This window comes from Hippopotamus amphibius, chromosome 13 (assembly GCF_030028045.1).
Source record: "Hippopotamus amphibius kiboko isolate mHipAmp2 chromosome 13, mHipAmp2.hap2, whole genome shotgun sequence".
Classification (NCBI taxonomy): domain Eukaryota; kingdom Metazoa; phylum Chordata; class Mammalia; order Artiodactyla; family Hippopotamidae; genus Hippopotamus; species Hippopotamus amphibius.
In genome coordinates, this window is record NC_080198.1 from 41,350,094 (window position 1) to 41,374,311 (window position 24,218).

At 38.1% G+C, this 24,218-nt stretch overlaps 1 protein-coding gene across 1 annotated transcript in view; it reads right to left on the minus strand.

Annotated features, from left to right (window-relative positions):
- Positions 1 to 24,218, minus strand: part of SACM1L (SAC1 like phosphatidylinositide phosphatase) — a 68,255-nt gene that overhangs the window by 21,803 nt on the left and 22,234 nt on the right. The window contains exons 4-11 of the mRNA XM_057706856.1: positions 22,029 to 22,156; positions 16,501 to 16,650; positions 13,933 to 13,992; positions 13,001 to 13,034; positions 8,859 to 8,960; positions 6,017 to 6,102; positions 5,173 to 5,259; positions 4,596 to 4,664 (exon numbers count right to left, since the gene is read on the minus strand). Of these exons, the coding sequence (XP_057562839.1) occupies positions 4,596 to 4,664; positions 5,173 to 5,259; positions 6,017 to 6,102; positions 8,859 to 8,960; positions 13,001 to 13,034; positions 13,933 to 13,992; positions 16,501 to 16,650; positions 22,029 to 22,156 (716 nt within the window). The remainder of the gene's footprint in view (positions 1 to 4,595; positions 4,665 to 5,172; positions 5,260 to 6,016; positions 6,103 to 8,858; positions 8,961 to 13,000; positions 13,035 to 13,932; positions 13,993 to 16,500; positions 16,651 to 22,028; positions 22,157 to 24,218) is intronic.

Here is a 24,218-nt window from a genome sequence, read left to right on the forward strand (position 1 = left end):
CACATACATGGAGGGTTTTAGAAAGCCACATGCACACCCAAGCAAGATGCATGCTCAGGAAAGACATGAAAAGACCTTAAGCCTTCACCTCAGGCTAATCCCTACGTTCAGAGCAAATTAAGTGAAGGACTGCTCCAACACTGAAGCAGTCTGCAGAGATTAGGAGATGGGGTTGTTTTCTCTTTTTTGTTTTTTCATTTATCTATTTCAGTTCCTTGTATTCAAGGATATTTCTGACAAAACATTAGTTGAACACAAGCTAAAATAACAGACTTCAGTGAGCATACACAACAAGGAACAGTCTTTGCAAAAACAGTTTGGAAAAGTCTCAAAACAAACGGATTACTACAGCATTCAATATTCAAACCAAAAACAAAACAACAGCAAACCCCTGGGAAAGAAGAATCTGACTTCCAGAGTTACTACATTATAAATATCCAATGCCCAGTTTTTAAGAACAACAACAAAATCATAAGGCATACAAAAAAGAGGAAAACAAGCCTTACTCAATGGAAAAGGATAAACTGATAGAAACCATCCCCGAAGAAGCCTTATTTATAAAAAGCTTTCAGGGAATTCCCTGTGGTCCAATGGTCAGGACATGGTGCTTTGACTGCCATGACCCAGGTTCAATCCATGGTTGGGGAACTAAAAAACCACGTAGTGTAGTCAAATTAAAATACATACATACATACAAAAAGCTTTCACAATGATGGCCTTAAATATGCTCAGAGCTAAAAGAAAGCATGGACAAAGAACTAAAGGAAATCAGAAAAAACAGTATATGAAAAAAATGAGAATATCAACAAAGAAACAAATTACTTAAAGGAACCACTCAGTAAGTGTGGAGCTGAGAAGTACAAAATGGAAATTAAAAACTCACTAGAGGAGGATTAAGATGGCAGAGTAGGAGGACGTGCGCTCACTCCCTCTTGCAAGAACACCGGAATTACAACTAAATGCTGAACAATTGACAGAAAGACACTGGAACTCACCAAAAAAGACACCCCACATCCAGAGACAAAGGAGAAGCCACAATGAGACGGTAGGAGGGGCGCAATTGCGTTAAAATCAAATCCCATAAATGCTGGGTGCAAGACTCACAAACTGGAGAACAGTAATACTGCAGAAGTCCACCCACTAAAGTGAGGGTTCTGAGCCCCATGTCAGGCTTCCCAACCTGGGAATCCAGCAACAGGAGGAGGAATCCCCAGAGAATCAGACTTTGAAAGCCAGCTAGATTTGATTGCAGGACCTCCACAGGACTGGGGGAAACAGAGACTCCACTCTTGGAGGGCACACAAAAAAGTGTGCTCACCAGGACCCAGGGGGAAGGAGCAGTGACCCCCATAGGAGACTGAACCAGACCTACCTGCTGGTGTTGGAGGGTTGCCTGTAGAGGTGGGGGGCAGCTGTGGCTCACCAAGGAGACAGGGGCACTGGCAGCAGGGGTTCTGGGAAGTGCTCATTGGCATGAACCCTCCCAGAGTCCACCATCAGCCCCACCAAAGAGCCTGTAGGCTCCAGTGCTAAGTAGCCTCAGGCCAAACAACCAACAAGGTGTGAACACAGCCTCACCCATTAGCAGACAAGCAGATTAAAGTCTTACTGAGCTCCGCCCACCCAGCCCTACCCACCACCAGTCCCTCCCATCAGGATGCACCCAGGAGCCTCCTAGATAGCTTCCTCCACAAGAGGGCAGACAGCAGTATCAAGCAGTATCAGCAGTATTTCATCTTGTGGAACTGAAAACCACAGCCACAGAAAGAGAAAATGAAAAAGCAGAGGGCTTTGTACCAGATGAAGAGACAGGATAAAGCCCCAGAAAAACAACTAAATGAAGAGGAGATAGGCACCCTTCCAGAAAAAGAATTCAGAATAATGATGGTGAAGATGATCCAGGACTTTGAAAAAAGACTGGATGCAAAGATCAAAAAGTTTACCAAAGACCTAGAAGAATTAAAGAGCAAACAAACAGAGATACGCAACACAATAACTGAAATGAAGAATACACTAGAAGGAACCAATAGCAGATTAACGGAGGCAGAAGGGCGAATAAGTGACCTGGAAGACAGAATGATGAAAATCACTGATGTGGAAAAGAATAAGGAAAAAAGAATGAAAAGAACTGAAGACAGCCTAAGAGACCTCTGGGACAACGTTAAATACACCAACATTCGCATTACAGGGGTCCCAGCAGGAGAAGAGAGAGAGAAAGGACCTGAGAAAATCTTGGAAGAGATTACAGTTGAAAACGTCCCTAACATGGGAAAGGAAATAGCTACCCAAGTCCGAAGTGCAGATAGTCCCAGGCAGGATAAACCAAAGGAGAAACACGCCGAGACATACAGTAGTCAAATTGACAAAAATTAAAGACAGAGAAAAGTTATTAAAAGCAACAAGGGAAAAACAAATAACATACAAGGGAACTCCCATAAGGTTAACAGATGATTTCTCAGCAGAAACTCTGCAAGCCAGAAGGGAGTGGCACGATATATTTCAAGTGATGAAAGGGAAGAACCTACAACCAAGAATACTCTACCCAGCAAGGATCTCATTCGGATTCGGTGGAGAAATCAAAAGCTTTACAGACAAGCAACCGCTAAGAGAATTCAGCACCACCAAACCAGCCCTACAACAAATGCTAAAGGAACTTCTCTAAATGGGAAACAGAAGAAAAGGACCTACAAAACAAACACAAAACAATTAAGAAAATGATAATAGGAACATACATATCAATAATTACCTTGAATGTAAATGGACTAAATGCACCAACCAAAAGACACAGACTGGCTGAATGGATATAAAAACAAGACCCATATATATGCTGTCTACAAGAGACCCACTTCAGGCCTAGGGACACATACAGACAGAAAGTGAGGGGATGGAAAAAGATATTCCATGCAAATGAAGATCAGAAGAAAGCTAGAGTAGCAATACTCATATCAGATAAAATAGACTTTAAAATAAAAAATGTTATGAGAGACAAGAAAGGTGTATAGGAGCACCTCAATACATAAGGCAAATGCTAACAACTATGAAAGAGGAAATGCAAGGCAGAAATAAAGACAGACGTAGAGAACAAACATATGGACACCAAGTGGGGAAAGCGGGAAGGGATGGGGGGGAATGAACTGGGAGATTGGGACACCAAATTGTACACTCTAAATATATACTGTTTATTGTCTGTTAACTGTATCTCAATAAAAGTTCTTAAAAAAAAAACAAAACTCACTAGAGGAGTTCAACAGCACATTTGAGCAGGAAGAAAAAAGAATCAGCAAACATGAAGATAGGACAAAAGAAATAACCAAGTTGAAGGAACAGAAAGAAAAAAGAATCAGAAAATTGAACAGAGCCTTGGGGACTTCTGGGATACCATGAAGCAGACAACATATTCATTACGGGAGTTCCAGAAGGAGAAGAGAGAAAGGGGCAGAAAGATTATTTAAAGAGAAAATGCCAAAAAAAAAATCCCAAATTTGATGAAAGATATAGATCTTCAAATCCAAGAAGTGCCCAGTCCCCAGATATGACAAACCCAAAGAAACTCACACCAAATACACTATAATCAAACTACTTAAAGACAAAGAGAGCATCTTGAAAGCAGCAAGAGAGAAAGGACTCATCAAATACAAGGGATTCTGAATAGAATTATATGCCAATTTCTCTTCAGAAACCTTGAAGGCTAGAAGGCAAGGGATGATATATTTAAAGTACTGAAAGAAAAAACTGTCAGCCAACAATTCTATATCTGGCAATACTGTCCTTCAAAAATGAGAGAGAAATTAAGACATTCTTGGATAAACAAAAGCTGAGGGAGTTCATTATCCCTAGACCTGCCCTATCAGAAATGCTATAGAAAGTCCTTCAAGTTAAAATGAAAGGACACTACAGGACTTCCTAGGTGGCACAGTGGTTAAGAATCCACTTGCCAACGCAGGGAACACAGGTTCGTCCCTGGTCCAGGAAGATCCCACACACCTTGGAGCCACAACTATTGAGCCCATGTGCCACAACTACTGAAGCCCGCGCACCTACAGCCCATGCTCCACAACAAAAGAAGCCACCGCAATGAGAAACCCATGCATTACAATGAAGAGTAGCCCCGGCTTGCCACAACTAGAGAAAGCCCATGTGCAGCAATGAGGACCTAATGCAGCCAATAAAAAGAATAATAATAAATAAATTAAATAAAATAAAAATAAAAAAATGAAAGGACACTACAAAGTAACTTGGAGCCACATAAACAAAAACATTCTGCTAAGGGAAATAAGCAAGACACAAAGGGACAAATATTATACAATTTATATGGGATACCTAGCATAGGCAAATTTATAGAGACAGAAAGTAGAATAGAGTTCCCAGGGGCTGAGGTAAGAGGGGTTACAAGAAGTTACTGTTTAATGGATACTGAGTTTCTGTCTGGTATGATGAAAAGTTCTGGAAATGGTCAATGGTGATGGCTGCACAACACTGTAAAATATTTAATACCACTGAACCAACTGCACACTTAAAAATGGTTAAAATGGTAAGTTTTGTTAAAAAAAAAAAGATGTTAAGATTTTATTCCCCCCAAAATGTAAGAAACATACCAGATTGATTATGACTTGCTTTCCATAAATAATTATTTGTGAATCAAAATGCCTTTGGAAACCATCCATCTAGAGAGAGAGAGAGAGAAAAAAAAGAGTTATATACCAGATTACATTATAAGAACATTTATAAGATGTTAAAAAGTATCTCCTTAAATGTCCTATCTCTATATTCAAGAGAATGACATCAAGATGGACTACATCTTCTAGATATTCTAAATACCATGTGGTGAGTAGTAATTATAAACATTCTACTCTGGGCTACATTACTATTTTAATTCTGAGCATAATGTCAAATAGAATACACTAAATATTGAAAACAGCACAAGGTTGCAAATCTTACTGAGATCTCTAAAATCAAAATTTATCATGCCATTCAGTTTGTTTTTCCACATTTATAATGTGCCATATATATAGCCTTTAGGACTAGAAGTTCACTAAGTGCCAGAACCAAGGAGAAAGGCCTCAAAGATGTTGAAGTCTGACTTCTGAGGAATAAATACATGCTCTACAGGCAAACTATAATGCTACTAAGCTTCTATTTACAGTCAATGAAAAAAGCACAGAAGATACACACATGATTTGCTACTTTGTTGATCAGTGGCAGTGGTTTGTACTTGAGGTTTGGTCTTTGAGACCAGTAAAGTGGTATTGATCCTCGAGTCTAAAAGAAAAGAAAAGATATGTAAAAAGAAACAGACACACAAACTTGTCTTTCTCAGCTTATTGTCAGGGGTATGTACATATCAATAAATAAAAAATAAAAATACGATCTACTATCTATGAAAGAAATCCATGCATACATGCTCCTAAAATTCGTATTTTTTTTTCTGATTTTATATACATGCACTTGTGTAGTAGACAGTTGCGTTTCTCCTAAATTCTAAAATAAATTAACTTTTGTCTACAAGTAAAAATTAACAAGTTATGTCTGCTATATAATTTGGCATTATAATAAAACTAGAAATTGCTTTATTCATTCTCAAAAGAATATGTTTATGAACTTAAAAATATTTTTAGCCATTAATGCTCTGGAGCAGCAAGTGATCCACAACTCAGATATTATGCCACAATGAAGTGCAAGGCAGGTTAAGTCAGGCATAAGCCAGCTGCTTGTCCTGTCATCACTGCCCTGAAGAAGTCTAAAGGGTTAAGCAGACCAATGGCTCCATTTCCATAACCCTTGCACCTCCAACCCTAATCTCTCCTTTAGGGATTTAATTCAATGGCAGGAAATATCAGCGGCTGAGAGCCAGGTTAATGGAATATCCTTGTTTTGGGTGAACTTTTTCCATATCGTAGGCAATGATATTACTTTAAGAAAGAGAGAAAAGGAGAAAAATTTCAACAGTATGACAGGAAATTACAATCCAAGTAGAAAAGACCAACCCGTTGGCTGCCTAACAGAGACATTAACTTGCCTGTACGAATGAAGCCCTGTTCCCACTGTAGTGCACAATTTGTTCTGTTTCTACAAAGTTAGCTGCATGGCCTTCGGAATCAATTCCTAAATTGGAAAAAAATTAACTATATTTATTACATAAGAAAAACATCAGAAACTCACTAATTCACTCTAACTTGAACAGAATTAAGTCAGTTCAAATTAGTGGAAAAGTACTTATAAAACTAAATTTCAAACAAATGCATAGTCCACCATCAGAAAGCTAACAAAAGCTCATTCATTTAAACAGGCTTAAAGGGACTATTAAGGACCTATTAACAAACAAATAATTTTGGCTGTTATTTAACATATCAATTGTTTACATATACACAATTCCTCTAAAACAGTGTTTCTCAAATTTTGGACGTATTTTAAAGAAAAAACAAGTTCTCAAAAACCTCTAAGAGGGACCTCCCTGGTGGCACAGTGGATAAGACTCCGTGCTCCCAATGCAGGGAGGCCAGGTTCGATCCTTAGTTAGGGAACCAGATCCTACATACATGCCTCAACTAAGAGTTCGCACGCCACAACTAAGGAGCCCACCTGCCACAACTAAGACCTGGTACAATTTAATTAATTAATTATGAAAAAAAGAAAAACAAACAGAAAAACCCTCTGAGAGTATATCCGTAGATCCCAATTTGAAAAATACTAGTTTGGAAGTTAAAACCATTAAACACAATATTAAATGCAAATGTGGGCCATTATGTTAACAGCATTTTGTTATAATGATGTAAATGGTCCAGCAGATGCTTTTAATTTTATTTATTTTTATTTTTTTAAATCATTATTATTATTTTTTGGTTGTACTGGGTCTGAGTTGTGGCAGGTGGAAGTCTCAATTGTGGCACATGGGCTCCTTAGTAGTGGCAGGTGGGCTCCTTAGTTGCAGCACTTGGGCTCCTTAGTTGCAGCAGGTGGGCTCCTTAGTTGTGGCACTTGGGCTCCTTAGTCACGGCACACACATGGGATCTAGCTCCCTGACGAGAGATCGAACCCAGGCCCCCAGCATTGGGAGTGCAGAGTCTTAACCATTGCGCCACCAGGGAAGTCCCAATGCTTATAATTTTAATTATCAAAATGAAAGCACAAAAACTGTATTTGATCCTACAATTTCTATAACTCCATGAATATACCTCTATGAATATACCCCCAAAAAAACTAATCTGAAAAGCACAGCTCTTAAATAGTTAGGCTTGATTTAGTTAGTTCTTTCAAATGTTTGAAGCATTACCTTACTATCTTCTTTACATTATCTATATTTACTAAGAAAAGCATGCTAAGCAAAGGCAACTTTCAAGTGAGTGCCAGGCTCATATTATTAGGGGGAAAAAACCCAGATTTTTAACAATCTCAAATATTTCTTAACATCTTTTCTATGTGACATATTTCTAAAATATATAACATTTTGAGGAGTAGCATAACATCAGTGTTTTTGTTAACATATTGTCAGAAGGGAAAAAAATTATGAGTCAAATCAGCAATAAAATGCCTTCTCAATACCGTCTAAAATTACTTGTCAGAAGCATGGGCTATACTTGGTTCTGCCCAGAATTCCCATTAAGGAATAATATGTAATTATTTTAAAAAGTGAGATTGAGAATATAAGTGAGACCGTGTGTGTGAGTGAGTGAGAGAGATCTTTATGAAGGGATTGCCAATATAAATTTAAAAAAAAAACAAAAAACTCAAGGTGCAAGAAAATGTACACCGTATACAACCACTGTCTACAAATGAAGGAGAACATACTTGGAATAGCATATAAATTATCTGAAAGATAAGTAAGAAACTAACAACAGATCAGCTGGTCAGGAGGTAAGATGCAGCAGATGAAGTCAGAAATGAGAAATACTTTTTTTGTTTTTTTAAAGCCACAGCACGAGGCATATGAGATCTTAGTTTCCGGACCAGGGATCAAACCCTCGCCCTTTGCAATGGAAGCGCGGAATCTTAACCACTGAACCTCCAGGGAAGTCCTGAGAAATATTTTTTAATTGCATATCTTTTTATACTTTTGATACCTGATCTACATGACTGCATTATCAATTCAAAAATTATAATTAAAAAATATGACTCTACCCAAGAAAATCTAGATACAAGGGCGTTGCTAACTCTAATCCTGGTTCTGTGATCTTGGCAAGGTCACTCACTAAATGTCTTTCTTCCTCTGCTATATCACCATACTAAAGGAGACTAACCAAATGACTTTCACAACTTCCTGGCCCAAAACTTCTATGATTTACCTAAGGGTCCATAGGATTTTATTCTGATATACTCTGGCTTAAAAAAACAGAGTTAGGGAAACTTCTTTTCATAATGACAGTAACTTTTAATACAGATTTTAAAAGCTTGGTTTAAGTAAATTAGCATGTTGCTAGTAGAAAGCCTAAAGAATAAATGCTCAAATGTAAATCTTTAAAGCTGAAGGCATAAAGCCAAACGTCTAGCTTTACACATGCAAAGAAACCAAAAGCAATAAAAGAAAATACTTTCTGACATGAGTTTGGGTTACTGAAAACTATAGTGAGTTCAGCTATGCTTTCAGACATCCAGCAAATAACATGATGGATTCCTCATAAAGCAGTAAGCAGCAGCCCACAGTGTCTCATTAACATTTGCAATGTAACTCCTGCAGCTGGAGAAAAGCACAGAAGACCTACCTAATTATTATAATGAAGTAGGAGATAAATATTTAGCGAGGCTATCAAATGATAATGAAACAAATAAAATACAAAAGGTTACATTCATGTTACCATGAGCCAAACACTAATCAGACATAGATATAACCCAGTACCAAATCATGCTGACAAAATTAATCTCACCTCTTACATAATAGCGGACACCAGCTCTGAAACAACTCCTCCTCGAGATGAGAATCCAATCAAAGTATTTTCCATTAACAGAACATGAGTGCATAGTAATAACTTAACTACATTAAGAAAACTAGAACATATGGAGAAATCATGTATTATTTTCAGATGAAATTTGAATCTACCTACCCCAGTAAGAATGACTCTGTCTTTAGAAGAAAAAAGGACAGAGAATATGCAAATTTTTGGTTCTTCATGAATATTTACAACACTTTAGTACTGATAGTGAAGTTTTGTCAAGTCAGTAACCCTATAATGACATACAGTCAGTGTGTTTAAGTGATTCATTATAGTGGTTCTATTTAAATATGATTTCCTTTCCCAGATAGTCTCAACCACTTTCTGAAAGTAAAGAATTAAATATTAACCACGTCACAAAAAAGTCTTTGAGTGAAAAACATATAAAGATTAACCTTCAAATAAGAAATGGGAAAAAGAGGGAAAAAAGACTAAGCTACTGAAGTTTCTATTATATGCATAATTACAAATAACAGTTGGTAAGTATATAAAGATTTACAGATCAAACTGTAAGTTAAAGATTATTCAGAAACAGAATGTATCTCTCCCTTCCCCATGTTTGGGTTTGCACTATAGTTTTTCCCTATACATAATATTTTTCTTAATATAATTTGATTCATCCATTATAAAGCATAATACCATAATAAAATAAACATCTATAAACCTACCTCCAACTTCCGAACACTATTAAAACCCTGAGTCTAATATCTGTTCCTTCTTCATTCCATCTAACTGCCTGCTTGCCCAGAAGGCTTATGGAGACCATTCTCCTGCCTTTTTAGTTTCATTATATGTGACCATGACTTAAAAACACACAGCTTGCTTTTGATTTTTATAAAAATGGCATAACACTCTTAATAAACTTCAAGATCTTGTTTATGCCCCCAGTAAGCATTTAAGAATCATCCTTGCACTACGTGAAGCAGTAGTTTGGTCCTCTCCAGCGCTGTGAGTAATCTATAAGGACCATATCACAAGAGCCCTAATGCTTCTGCTGATGGAACTCATGGTGTTCAGAGTTTGCTCTAACAGTGGTGCTGTGAACATTCTTGAAAAACCTCCTGGTATAAACATATTGGGTATGCAGAGGGAAAGGCCTGGTAAATCCATAAGGAAATGCCAAATAATTTTCAAACTAGTGGTACCGAATGACATTAGTAATATCAATTTCTTATGATTCATCCCTCTCTATCACTTGGTATCATCAGACTTAATAATGACTCATTTTGAGTGCCCAATTCACAATCCTTTAAAACCACAGTGCTAGAGAAGACTCCAAAGCAGTATTTACTCATTCATTTGCCCAAATTATCTTTTGAAGCAGGGCACAAAGATGAATCAGACATGAGTCTGCCCCTGGGAGAATTGAGTATAGCACGGAATATGTCTGTTTTGTGAATCATTTTCCTCTGATTACAAGATGAATATCCATCCAAAAGCATGGAAGGAACAAGAATAAAATAAAAAATTATGCAGAATCCCATCAACCATGACACAACTTTTAAAACGTCAATGTATTCACTTCTAATCTTTTATCAATTAGTGACTCCCAGTACCATGCACTCCCACTTGGGATGCCCATTTCACACTTTCTCCTCAGTCTCCAACTACTACTCACAAGTAATGGCACTGCTTCTAATTTCACTGTGAAAATAAAAGCCACGCACATGCTCCCACCACATCTATCTACCAACCAGCCTCCAAGTCCACACAGCTGCTTCCTTCCTACCGTGGCGGGTAAGCTGGATGGTGGATAAGCTGTCTGTCAGGCCTCTGACCTGTGCACTAGACCCCACCCCCTCACACACTCAAGGACATTGCTCCAGTATGTGACTGTGCTTTCACCTTCCCCCAAATCTTTCTTTCCAGTATTTGGTAACAGTCACCATTTGGAGGAGTGGGGAGGGGGAGCAGGAACATAACCTACCTCTCTAATGGTCATTTTTAAACAACCAGCAGCACATCAGCTGATTAGACACTCTGTGGGAAATCTTATTCTCATTTGCTTCTGGGAAGCTGCTCTCACTTGGCTGGCTCTTCTCTTCTTCACTGGCCTTTGCTGGTTCATTTCTCCAACTTTAAATCTTTATATGACTCGTCCTTTCAGTCTACGTACTTTGGTTCCCCTACTTCAGAAGTCCTTTGTCCTGAGGCCTGCAGTCCATGGCTCTAGCATCTATTCACTATCTAGAACCCCCTTCAGGTTGCCTTCTCTCTTTCTCTACACCTTTTTCTTCTCTATATACATTTCTTCCTTTGATGATCTCATCCTGCTTCATGGCTTTAAAGGCCATCTATATGCAGGACTTTCAAATTTATGTCTTCAACATGGACTTCTAAACTCCAGTTCCATTAATCCATGTTTTCTTGACATCTCTACTTGGATATTTATAGAAATCTCAAGTTTAACATGCCCAAATGGACGTCTGGAAACTATGGCCTGCCTCCCACCTTGGCTCTTCCTCACCACAGTGCATGGCTTCCTTCCACTTACTCTGGCCAAAAATCTCAAGATTCATACTAAACCCTCTTTCATTTCCCATGTACAATTTGTCAGAAAACCCTTTTAGCTCTACCTTCAAAACATATCTAGAACCTGACCCCTTTTCATCACCACCAGCTACCGCCCTAGTCCCAGGCAACATCACCTCCCATCTGGATTACCACAACTGCTCCTAACTATTCCTTGTATCCTCCCCTGCTCACCTTTGGCCTATTCTCTATATCAATGTCAGAGTGATCCTGAATCACCATGCCAATCCTCTGCTCAAATCCCAATAGTTTCTCTTAACAGTTAAAGACAAAGCCTCTAAGGCCCTGCATAATGTGGGCCCAGCAGCCTCTCTGAACACAGGCTCCCACCTCCCCTGTCCACTCTCTGCTCCAGCCACACTCCTGCCTCGGGCCCTTTGTTCCTGCTGATCTCTAAGCACACGAAACATCTGATGACGGTTTTAGTCAAAAAGCTACACTAAATAAAAGCCAGTGTAAAGCTCCATATTTAAGGCTAAATAGATAAACTGTTTCTCAAATCACCTAGAAAAAGAGTTCTGTAATCTCATTTGATATTATTTGCCCATTCACAATCTCACTTTGGAATTAAAACACACACACACAGACACACACAATTGGCCCAAACCCTTAAAGCACTACCTAAATAATACATGTGTTATTATTTTATCCTTAGGAGAACTTAGAGAGCTCCAGGGAAAAACAAAAACAAAAACTATAATACACAAGAGCTTTTATCCAGACATTTTCTGACTTATTCCCCCCACAACTATGGAAAATGTTTCCTGCATTACTTTTCTGCTTTTAAGTATAACAAGCATAATAATTTAAGGAAATCATATTAACATAATGAACAAATAAATCACAGACTGTTGTGTTAGTTAACAAGCTTCTTTGGGGGTATTTGACAGAAAGACCCCCTCAGTTTCTGTTGGGCAGAGTCCTGACTATAGGCACTCATCAGCAAGCACACTGTGCTTACCCTTTAGCAGCCAGCTCACTTTGCTTCCCTATTTTTGTTATGATGTCTATGATAGAGATAAGTTTTAAAATGCACTTACAATTTGATAACCATTACTCATTTTGCATTTGTACATACCTCCCCCCAAGCACTATTTGTACACCATCTATTTTCATTCTTCTGTGGCTATTCAAATGACAAATATAATTTTTAATTGTAATTCTCCTTTCCAAGTTCTGGTTACCCTAGTTCCTGAGTCTAACTTTTTTAATTACTAAGGAAAATTTTCAATAGTCAGGCTAAAACTACTCAGTTATTAATACAAAGTCTAATAAAGCCAAAACACAGTAGACGTATTTCTTCTTTTAAAACACCAGCTCCAGAGAGCATAAGTCAGTCTAAAGAGTTCATTTAAAGAAAAAAAAAGTCATTTACAACCAGTATTCTAAGATTCTATGTTAATGGGTTTGATTTCACTATTAAAAGCAATTTCTACTAATTTTAAAATACTCTCCTCATGTAATATTTGAGACTGTAAAGTTTGCCTTATAATAATATTTAAATAAAGACTGCTAAAAAACTAAAGAGTAACATGTAAGGATACAGCCATGTAATACTGGAAGAGCAAACCGATGGACCTGAAATGAAAATATATGTTACATTTAGGAATAAATATATTTTAAAAATAATAAACAAAAAGAAGCACTATATAAAAAATATTTACAGATGGGGAGGTAATATACAACAAAGTAGTAAGCTTATGGGTAACTTTTAATTTTAAAGAAATTTCTCTAATGTAACATTGTCTTTTCAATTAAAAAAATTTAAGAATGTGCTACAATCATTTGGGCTTGAACATTCGCAGATTTGGGAACACTAATAAAACTACATGAAGCTGCAGGATGCTTATCTCCCTGCTTTTCAGTCTTTACCTACAACAAGTTCACTGTTCCAGGGAAAAGATACCCCCATGCTGTTTGCAGTTTAAACTACTTTTCCTAAAAAAGCAAAGCAAATGCCAAGAAATAATGTCATTAGGCAAATCTATTTACTTAGATTCAATACATCATGCTTTCTGGCTATGTCTCCTTGTTTACCCCTCATCTGTATAAACCAAAAACAGAGGAAGGTGACACCTATGCCTGTCTATGCTCGGTGACTGAAGGGGAGTCAGGTTCCCATAGGAAGACAAATGCAGAACTCTTCACTGCCTGGGGGGTTAGCTCTGGCCTGATTTCTACATTATTCATCTACCAAGACCCATTTTCTCTCTCTTACTTATAGAGAGCAATGTATTTTTACTCAGGTATTTTTTTCTTTATTTAAGGCTTCCATAGATGATCAGAGTAAAATAATTAGGCTTCTTCAACCTAGAAAGATGTGAGAGTACCGGTAGATCGGACCAAAGTCCATAAGTTATAAACAGAGTTAAATTAGAATTCTTTACCAAAATCCTTGGCAATTAGGTAGCCATTTTATAACATATATTCAATTAAATCTTGAACTGTACAGCTGGTTTTATTTAGTGTACATTACCTCCGGCTGAGCAGAAAGTTCTCTTAGAAGATGACCATTCCAAACAAACCGCTGGTCTGCCTAAGAGAGAAGTTCTAAAATTAATATTCAATATCTCCTGCCAATTTGAGTTTCTACAGAAAGAAAACTATAACAATCAATGTCTCCACCTGGTGACTAGGAGCAGGTCTTTGACATGCTGCAAAAAGAACTCTACTTCCCCGCCAATTTGTCCCTCCTCTGGGTATCCTTGTTTCGTTGCCTCAAGCCAGTGCTGCTGGCCCAGACAGAAACCTGGCAGTCCTCAGAGGCTCCTTCCCCTACATTTAATCAATCATCAAGTCCTAAATCTCCTTCCAGATCCATTTCCTCTTCTACATCTGTATTCTCACCACCCCTGGTTAACACCTGACTGCAGCCCAACTACCAAAACAGCCTCCCTGGCCTGAAGCCTTGGCGTGGCCCTTCACAACCTTCCTCCACATGCCGCCAGCAGCTGTCTGACATGGCACGGTCTCCTGTCTGCTGGAAATTCTTCACCGGCTTGCTGTCATCTAAAGAACCAAATCGTCACATGGCCTAACCAGTCCTGGAATCTGGCAGCCCCTACTTAACTCTCTGATCTTATCTCTGGCCACCCTGACTTTCAAACTATACAGAAAGAGCTCCCTCAACAACTGAGTAGATTAACCAATTCTCTTCATTCTCTTTATAAAACACAGCAATGGACACTGCCTTGTCCCCCATCCCCAGCAGAAAGTCACAAGGAATGGCTCTTGCACTCAGGCATAACCAGCTGAATGGTACACTTCCCAAGATTCAGACTGTGTGTTCCCAATCAGTTTGTGCCAGTTATACTTATTATTCATAACCTAATTTAACTAAATATTTTATAAATCAGTGAAATATGACTTAAAAATAAACTGCTCTTTCTATAAAGGTGAATGATTTAGAATAGAACTTGATAAAAGGCAAGTTGCTAAAAACAAAAGTTCTGTTTAATTAGGAGCAAAAATGGCAACTATAAACTAGATTAGAGAAACACAGTAAAAATATATAGGATTCTGCAAACAGACTGCTCTGCATCAAAATCTTTAAAGAGAATCAAACTGAAAAGCATTATGGATATAATTTATACAGGAAAGACAATTAGGAATCAAGGAACCAAAAACAAAGAAAAGCTTGTGGTTCTACATCAAAAAATTGACCAACGTAAAATTTTATGTTTTAAGTTGAAATAAAATGTTTACAGTATATATGGTTCAGTTATCACTTTTATGATTCCGAAAGTTATATTAACTTTGACACTTTTGATTAGCTGACAAAAAACTCCCTCCCATCCCAACGGATGAGATGGCTGCTTCTGCAGTTTAGCCTAATATTGTCACTGCCTCTGCCTGGAACCCTCCTTCTCCCATTGACGCCTGATCAATAAGGCCTATTATTAAGTCTTGGCTCAAAAACCACGTTCCTCTGTACAGTTGTCCCTGACTCCGCCAGACAGAGTGAATCCCACCTTCCTTCAGGATCCCACCACACTTGGGTGCCTATCTCTGTGACAACAACTGTCCCCTGTTCTGTGATTGCCTGGAATTCTACTTCCCCAATAGACTGAAGGCTCCCACGAGGCAGAGGCATGTCTTTTCATCCTGTGTGCCTGGTGGATAGTACAGTGCCTAGTACATAGTAGGCATCTAAGAGACATTTCATAGCAAATGGAGACTGTAGCAAAAAAGCAAGAGTCTCTCTGCAATTAAAAGCCAAATTTCTTGATTGTTTAGCTTACATCTAAACTTACATCGAAGCCTAAACATAATTTTACAAAACTAGACTATAAAGTCCTTAAAAAACCAGTCAACTAAAATATTGACTTAGGTTGAACTATATAAAAATATCATTTTTATTGGTCAAAAGTGGTCAATTAGTGGCAATTTCATATGGTCCAACCTAACAGACAACTGACAGCAACCTCGCTGATTTTTTTTTTGACAGCAATCTTTTAAATGCTGTCTGTCCCCTAAACATATCTACTTTTGTTAACAAAAAATCAAGTCACCAATTATCTAGGTTCCTGAATAGTAGAAATTTTATGTTGACATCATCTGAGGTCTAGTTTTAAAGATACTTAATAAAAGAACTTAATAAAAGAACCAAAAACCCCACCATAAACAAAAGCATATTTTTCAAGTTCTTAAGTTACTTTTCTACTGGTAAAAGCTATAAATAACACCACTGCAGAAAGAACATCATTCATTAGAACATTAATTTTACAAGCACGATTATGTTGCTAATGCTAATAACTATTATACCACAGAACACTGAGAGCTAGGAAATTACTAACATTCATGGTTAGGCTAGATTTCTGAAAATGGACCCATGTGGTTCTCAATCCTGTCTGTGCAACATACACAGATTATGGGGTCCTGAATTTGGAAATGTGATGTCTATTTGAAACATGGTATGTTTTCAAAGCCCCCTACGTGATCCTGATACAGCCAGGACTAAGAGAAACCAATATGGATAAAATAAAGACATGCTCTTTAAAAAAAAAAAAAAAAAAAAGTAATAATAATTGAAGATTAAGCTTACTCTTTCCAAGAGACTCATTTCCTGGAATTCTGGACTAGTGTTAGACAGCCGCTGCAAAGTATGGGTCAAATCGTATGTCGTTGAAAAGTAAAACCCATCCACACTCAAGACATGGTTTATCATTGCTAGGAAAGTTTTATTATCTTGTAACTGTAAACAAAGGAGAGAAAACAATCTATCTCATACTTGAAAAGGAATCTATCAACATGACAAAACAGTGAAAAAAACAAACAAACAAAAAACCACAACCAGCCCTGTTAAATGCCACTGGTGCAAAGACTGGGCGAGGACGCTCACCATTTCCCCAGGACCTGGGACAGCTCCTGACACATGGGCAATGCTCAATACACCACTGGGTATTATACTAATTGATTAGGTAGACCTCCTTCCCATTGGTATTCTTCACAATTTTTATTCTAAAGGGCAGAAGAGTAAACATCACCTCTGCCCCAGACACTTTACACAGATTCTCTTTCATCTTCACAGCAACCCTTTGTCAGTTTAGCATAATTATCCTCATTTGACAGAAGAAAAACATAAATTCATGAGGGGTCCAGTAACAGAGTCAATAACAAGAGAATAATAACCATCCTCATTCTTAAGAAACTTTACTGGTTTGGGCTAGTTGGAAAGTAAAATGGAACTATTTACTTAAAAAGAAAAAGTCTAGGAGAGAGAGAAGTGGCCAAGATGGTAGTGTAGGAAGACCCTGAGTGCACACCCTCCTACAGGCACACCAAAATTACAACTATTCACAGAACAACTATCTATGAAAGAGACCTGAAGACCAGCAGCACAGATTTTCCACTGCTAAAGATATAAAGAAGAAACTATCAACCATGAGATGGGTAGGAGGGATGGAGACCTGGTATAGTCAAGACCCATACTCCCAGGTGGATGACCCACAATGGGGAGGATAATCACAACTGCTCAGGTTCAAGGGGTCTGAGTCCCACATCAGCTCCTGAGGCCAATGATCTTGTATCAGGAAGACAAGCCCCCAGAATGTATGGTTTTGAAGGCCAGAAGGCCAGCAGGGTTTGTGTGCAGGAGAGCAGGACAACTGCAGGAAACAGAGCCTCCACTCTTAAAGGGCCCATATAAAATCTCACATGCCTCAAGTCCTAGCATTGATGCATTTGAAAGGAGCCTAGGTCAGACCCAGTTAGTGACCTTGGCGAGCCTCCTGGAGAGGCAGGAGGCAACTGGGACTGCTACTGGGAATGGAGATGCTGGCAGCAGCTGTTTTAGGGAGCTTGTTCTACAAGGACACTGGTGCTAGCAAGTGCCATTCTGGAGTCCTCCTTCTAGCCTATTAGTGCAGGGACTTACCCACCCACCAACAGGTCAGCACCAGTGCTGGGACACCTCAGGGCAAACAACAGAAAAGAACAATGAAACTATGACCTTGTTTTTTAAAGATAAAAGAAATTGATAAACCATTAGCCAGACTCACCAAGAAAAAAAGAGAGGGACTTCCCTGGTGGTACAGTGGTTAAGAATCCACCTGCCCATACAGGGGACATGGGTTCGATCCCTGGTCCAGGAAGATCCCACATGCCTCAGAGTAACTAAGTCTGTGTGCCACAACTACTGAGCCTGCACACTAGAGCCCAAGAGCCACAACTACTGAGCCCACATGCCACAACTACTGAAGTCAGAGTGCCTAGAGCCTGTTATCCACAACAAGAGAAGCCACCACAATGAGAAGCCTGTGCACCACAACGAAGAGTAGCCCCCACTGCCACAACTAGAAAAAGTCAATGCACATCAACAAAGACCTAACACAGCCAAAAAAATAAAGGGAGGGAGGAGAGTTAACGCCTATCCTCAAACTATTCCAAACAATTGAAGAGGAAGAAATGCTTCCAAACTCATTCCATGAGGCCAGCATCACCTTGATACCAAAACCAGATAAAAGACCATACACACAGACACACACAATTATAGGCCAACATCACTGATGAACACAAAAGCAAAAATCCTCAACAAAATATTAGCAAATCAAATTCAACAATACATATAAAAGATCATACACCATGATCAAGTGGTACTGATCCCAGGAATGGAGGACAGTTTAATATCTACCAATCAATCAATATGATACACCACATTAACAAACTAAAGAATAAAAATCATATGATCATCTCGACAGATGCAGAAAAAGTTTTTTTTACAAAATCCAATATCCATTTATGATAAAACCTCTCAACAAAGTGGGTATAAAGGAAACACACCTTAACATTATTAATAAACACCAGGGAATTCCCTGGTGGTCCAGCTGTAAGGACTCCTTGCTCTCACTGCCCAGGGCCTGGGTTCAATCCCTGGTTGGGGAACTGAAATCTCACAGACTGCCAAACAAACAAACAAACAAACAAACACCATATAAGACAGACCTACAGCCAACATCAAGCTCAAGAGTGAAAAGCTGAAAGCATTTTCTCTAAGATCAGGAATAAGACAAGGATGCCCATTCTCACCACTTTTACTCAACATATTATTAAATGTCCTAGCTACAGCAATTAGACAAGAAAAAAAATTCAAAGGCACCCAAATTGAAAAGAAGTAAAATTGTCACTGTTTGCAGATTACATACTGTATATAGAAAACCCTGAAGTAAAGATGCCACCAAAAAACTAATAGAATAAATGAATTTAATAAAATGGCAGGATATAAAACTAACATATACAGAAATCTGCTGCATTTCTATACAGTAACAGCAAACTAACGGGAAGAGAAATTAAGACAACAATCCCATTTTCAATGGCATGAAAAAGAATAAAATACCTAGGAATAAATCTAACCAAGGTGGTAAAAAGACCTGTCACTGGAAACAATATGACACTGATGAGGGACTTCCCTGGTGGTGTAGTGGTTAAGAATCTACCTGCCAATGCCGGGGACATGGGTTCAATTCCTGGTCCGGGAAGACCCCACATGCCACGGAGCAACTAAGCCCATGCGCCACAACTACTAAGCCTGTGCTCTAGAGCCTTCAAGCCACAACTACTGAGTCAGCATGCCACAACTACTGAAGCCCACGTACCTAGAGCCTGTGCTCCACAACAAGAGAAGTCATCGCACTGCAATGAAGAGTAGCCCCTGCTTGCCACGACTAGAGAAAGTGTGCATGCAGCAACAAAGACCCAACGCCGCCAAAAAAAACCACACTGATGAAAGAAATTAAAAATGATACTGACTCACAGATAGAGAACAAACTGGTGGTTGCCAGTTTTGGCGGGGGGGGGGGGGTGGCGGGTAGGAAGGATGAGTGAAATACGTAAAGGAGATTAAGACATACAAACTTCCATTAATAAAAGAAATAAGTCATGGGGATGTAATGTATAGCATATGGAATACAGTCAGTAACACTGTAGTAACTTTGTATGGTTACAGGTGGTTAACTAGTCTCATCATGGTGATCATTTTATAATGCATAACAATACTGACTGACCATGTTGTACACCTGAAGCTAAAATATAATACTGTAAGTCAATTGTACTTCAATAAGAAAGGAAGACCTAGTAAAAAGCATTTCTATTTATTTTCTGATGATCATTTTAGCTGGCTTTCCCAATGAATATCGAGATTGACATTTGTTTTTACCTTTGTTTTAAAAAATATTTCTTAATGTTTGGTAACATTTAATGTTTAGCAAATGATTAACATATTAACCTACATGTTACAAATCTACATACTACAAAATTTTTAATTTGGCCTCAACATTTTTTTTTAAAAAGCAAAAGTTATAAATAAGCAAAGCAAAATAGTGAGGAATGCTAAACTTCGTTACATAGCCTGACAACAAACCACAGCAATCAAGAAGAAATTGTTCAAGAAAATATTACTGGGCTATTAAATGAATACAACCATTTTTATTGCCTCAAGTTATCACGTCTCATAGGGAAAGAACATATTAATATATTGATTGATATATACACAGTAAAAAAGAAATTTTAAGTGTAAAAACCATATTCTACAGCTTTACTTAGTCAATCAGACAATGGTGCTAGGGCTGATTTTTTTTTTAATGTTTATCATAGGTAAGATACATGTTTTAGAATAATTAGCTTTCTTTTAAAAACAAACTTTTTGTAATCTTGGGAATAAAAATACAACCTAAAATTTTTAAAGAGTAAATACTATAAATAAAGTGCATTTAGAAGACAAATACTCAATAGATGTAAATCTCTAAACAATGCTGACTTAAAAAAGTAATTTTCAAAAACTAGAACAGGGTTAATACCATTCATTTAAGTTTTAAAAAATATTTCAAGCAAAAATTTTGTTTGAATATGAATACAGGCAGTCTTCACTTTGCACTACAGGATGGGACTATAAAAATGACTATGCTATCTTAATCTTAATGATCTTAAACCATCTTAATAATCAATAGGAAAAATTACAATCATTCCACAACTTAAAAATTTTTTAATCAAAACATTAAAAATTCTTCTACTGTAAATTATAAATGTATAGGGAAATGAAAAAATAGTAAAACTAACATTATTTAGTATACTGTAATTTAGAATATTAGAAACTGATAATTAAAAATATTTCATTTCTTGTCAAAAATTTATTAAGAATAGTGTGAACAGTGCTTGCATTCTTCTCATCATATAACTTATGATACCATCTTTTCTACACCCTGGTGAACTGTTGTGCACCTAAGCCTGAACCAGCTTCTAACACTCAATCCTTTGCACTATTAATGTCATGGAATACTTCTGTGAAGCTTTAATGTGACATCACTTTCTCTGGGACACCTTCAACCTTTTCATCACAACCACTTCACCATTAATGTCAATAACGTTACCTTCACTGAGACCTCTGGCGGCATATCCAGAGTTTCTTATTCCCACCATCAACTACTTCTTCTATACTCCATGTTCAATTTGAATTTCACTTTTAGAGTTGTCACTTTTTGTTTTGTTGCACTTTCATCTTTGGTGAGCTAATTCTTTAGTCAATACACCATGGTAACAAATTTAAACTGTGTTGTTGGGAACTGGTATTAACTAAACTGTAGTAACTGAAATCCATGCATATAGGAACTGTGCAAAAAGAGGACTGTTTGAACATGAACACATGCACACACACACTTATATTTCCATGTGGCAAAAGTGAATAAAGCTTTCTCCCAGGGGAAGGGGGGAATCAAATGGGATGAGTGGAACTTCAAAGATAACTAATATTTTATTTCTTCACAAAAAGGATACGAAGTTAAATGTGTTGAGTACATGTGCATTTTCAGTCTGTCCTTTTCTCTTGTATGAAATTTCCTATTTTAAGAATTAAGTTGGTTTAAAAAAAAAAAACCCAAGTGCAATAAAATATATGAAGGATTAAAAAAAAAACAAAAACATTTTAGGGCTAGGTAGGTACAGTGACCATGCTCTACACATTCTTTAAATAATTAGACTTAAAAGAAATCCATCAAATATTCTTGTGTTCCACCTCCCTTTCCCACCCACCCCATGGGACTTCTTTGGGTTCTGCAATTAGTAAGTGCTTCCAGTTCTTACCTGAATATCAGTTAAGTGCAACATTGTCTTCTTATAAGAAAGGACATCAAAATCTGTTGCTTTCCAGATTACATGATTGAAAAATTCACCTATTTTTCTCTTTTTGGTAATGACAATTAGATAATTACCTGCAAAAAGCAAAGCCAAATACACATAAATAAGAAACTGTAAAGCCAGAAGTAGGAGTCCTTATTCTTTCAACTCCAAAGATGAGAGTTGCGGGAATTCCCTGGCAGGTCAGTGGTTAGGACTCTGTGCTTTCACTGCTAAGGGCACAAGTTCGATCCCTGGCCAGGGAACTAAGATCCTACAAGCCACGTGGCTTGGCCAAAATAAATAAATATAAATAAAGGGGAAAGTTGTGCTAAATAGATAAAGGACCCGTACTTTTTAAAAAGCAATCTTATAATTTATGAATACAAAGACCAGCATATTATTTAGAAAAATTTTTATTGAAAGATCAAATTTTTTCTCAAAAAGATAAAAGCAAAAGCTTTTGGTAACCAGAGTAGTGATCCTAGCAGATGGAAAGTAGACACAGAAAATGCTTCTCTCTCTTTCTCTCTCTCTCCTGTCATTCCCAAAGCATAGGGGCCTCTGCTAATGCACTTCCCAACGTGTAGCTTAAAGCATCATAGGTCATGATATCTGGCCCTGCAGATACCTATCCCTCCTGTGTCCTTCACGTCATTCTAAATGGTAGAGAAATGTGCTGGAGCAGTATTACTAACTGGTTACTGCAACATTCCAAAGATGAGGGGTCAGGAATCAAGAAGCCATTACAGGGGCATCCTAGATGGTGCAGTGGTTAAGAATCCGCCTGCCAATGCAGGGAACCGGGGTTCAATCCCTGCTCCAGGAAGATCCCACATGCCGTGGAGCAACGAAACCCGTGCACCACAACTATTGAGCCTGTGCTTTAGAGCCCATCAGCCACAACTATTGAGCCCATGTGCTGCAACTACTGAAGCCCACGCGCCTAGAGCCCATGCTCCACAACAAGAGAAGCCACAGCAATGAGGAGCCCACGCACCACAATGAAGAGTAGTCCCCACTCACCGCAACTAAAGAAAGCCCGCGCACAGCAACAAAGACCCAACACAGCCAATTAAATACATAAATAAATGGGGGGGGGGGGGGAGAAGCAGCAGCAGCCATTACAGCACCATGCATTAATACACCAACCCTGATCCTGGCCATCTCCTCCTCCCACAAATAAACAAGTATATCATTAGATTAATTAATACCACTAGATTAATTCTTCAGATCTGTTCAAGGCTCTAACCACAAGTGCCCTCCCTGAAAATTCTCCTATGTACATCTCCCTCCTAGAACTTGTCACGCTGTTCTGCAACAACTTACTATTTAAATGCCTCTCTCGTTCAACTGCAAGCTACAGGAGGAAAAGGACTTGCATCTTTTATAAATAACATCCAGCACAATGCCTGATAAAACAGAAACTTTTCAAAAGTTCAGTGAAATAAAATTTAGATAAAAAACATCACTTTCAGGGCTTCCTTGGTGGCACAGTGGTTAAGAATCCGCCTGCCATTGCAGGGGACACGGTTCAAGCCCTAGTCCAGGAAGATCCCACATGCCACAGGGCAACTAAGCCTTTGAGCCACAACTATTTGAGTCTGCGCTCTACAGCCCGAGAGCCACAACGATTGAGCCCATGTGCTGCAACTACTGGAGCCCATGCTCCGAAACAAGAGAAGCCACAGCAATAACAAGCCCGCGTGCTGCAATGAAGAGTAGCTCCCACTCTCCACAAGTACAGAAAGCCAGTGCACAGCAACAAAGACCCAATGCAGCCAATAAATAAAAAATAAAATAAATTAATTAAAAAAAAATCACTTTCAGAATGAGGCAACGTTCTTTAACACACAGTATGTTATATTCAACCCCCGTATGGAGCTGAAGGTGTAGAATACTCTGGTCCATCAATGCATTAAAATTTTTATTTAAATACTCTTAGAATTTATGAAAAATATCTAATTGACTAAAGAGTTCAACTCTAGTTGAATAAAACCAAAATCAAAACTTTAAAAAATAGAACCTCAGGCTTTTAAATTTAACTACTTGCTATTTGGGATATATTACTTTTAGAAATTAATGACAAACACCTATAGATTTATTGTCTAAAGCAAGATATAAAGTGTGCCTTCATCCTATACTCTAATAGTGTCA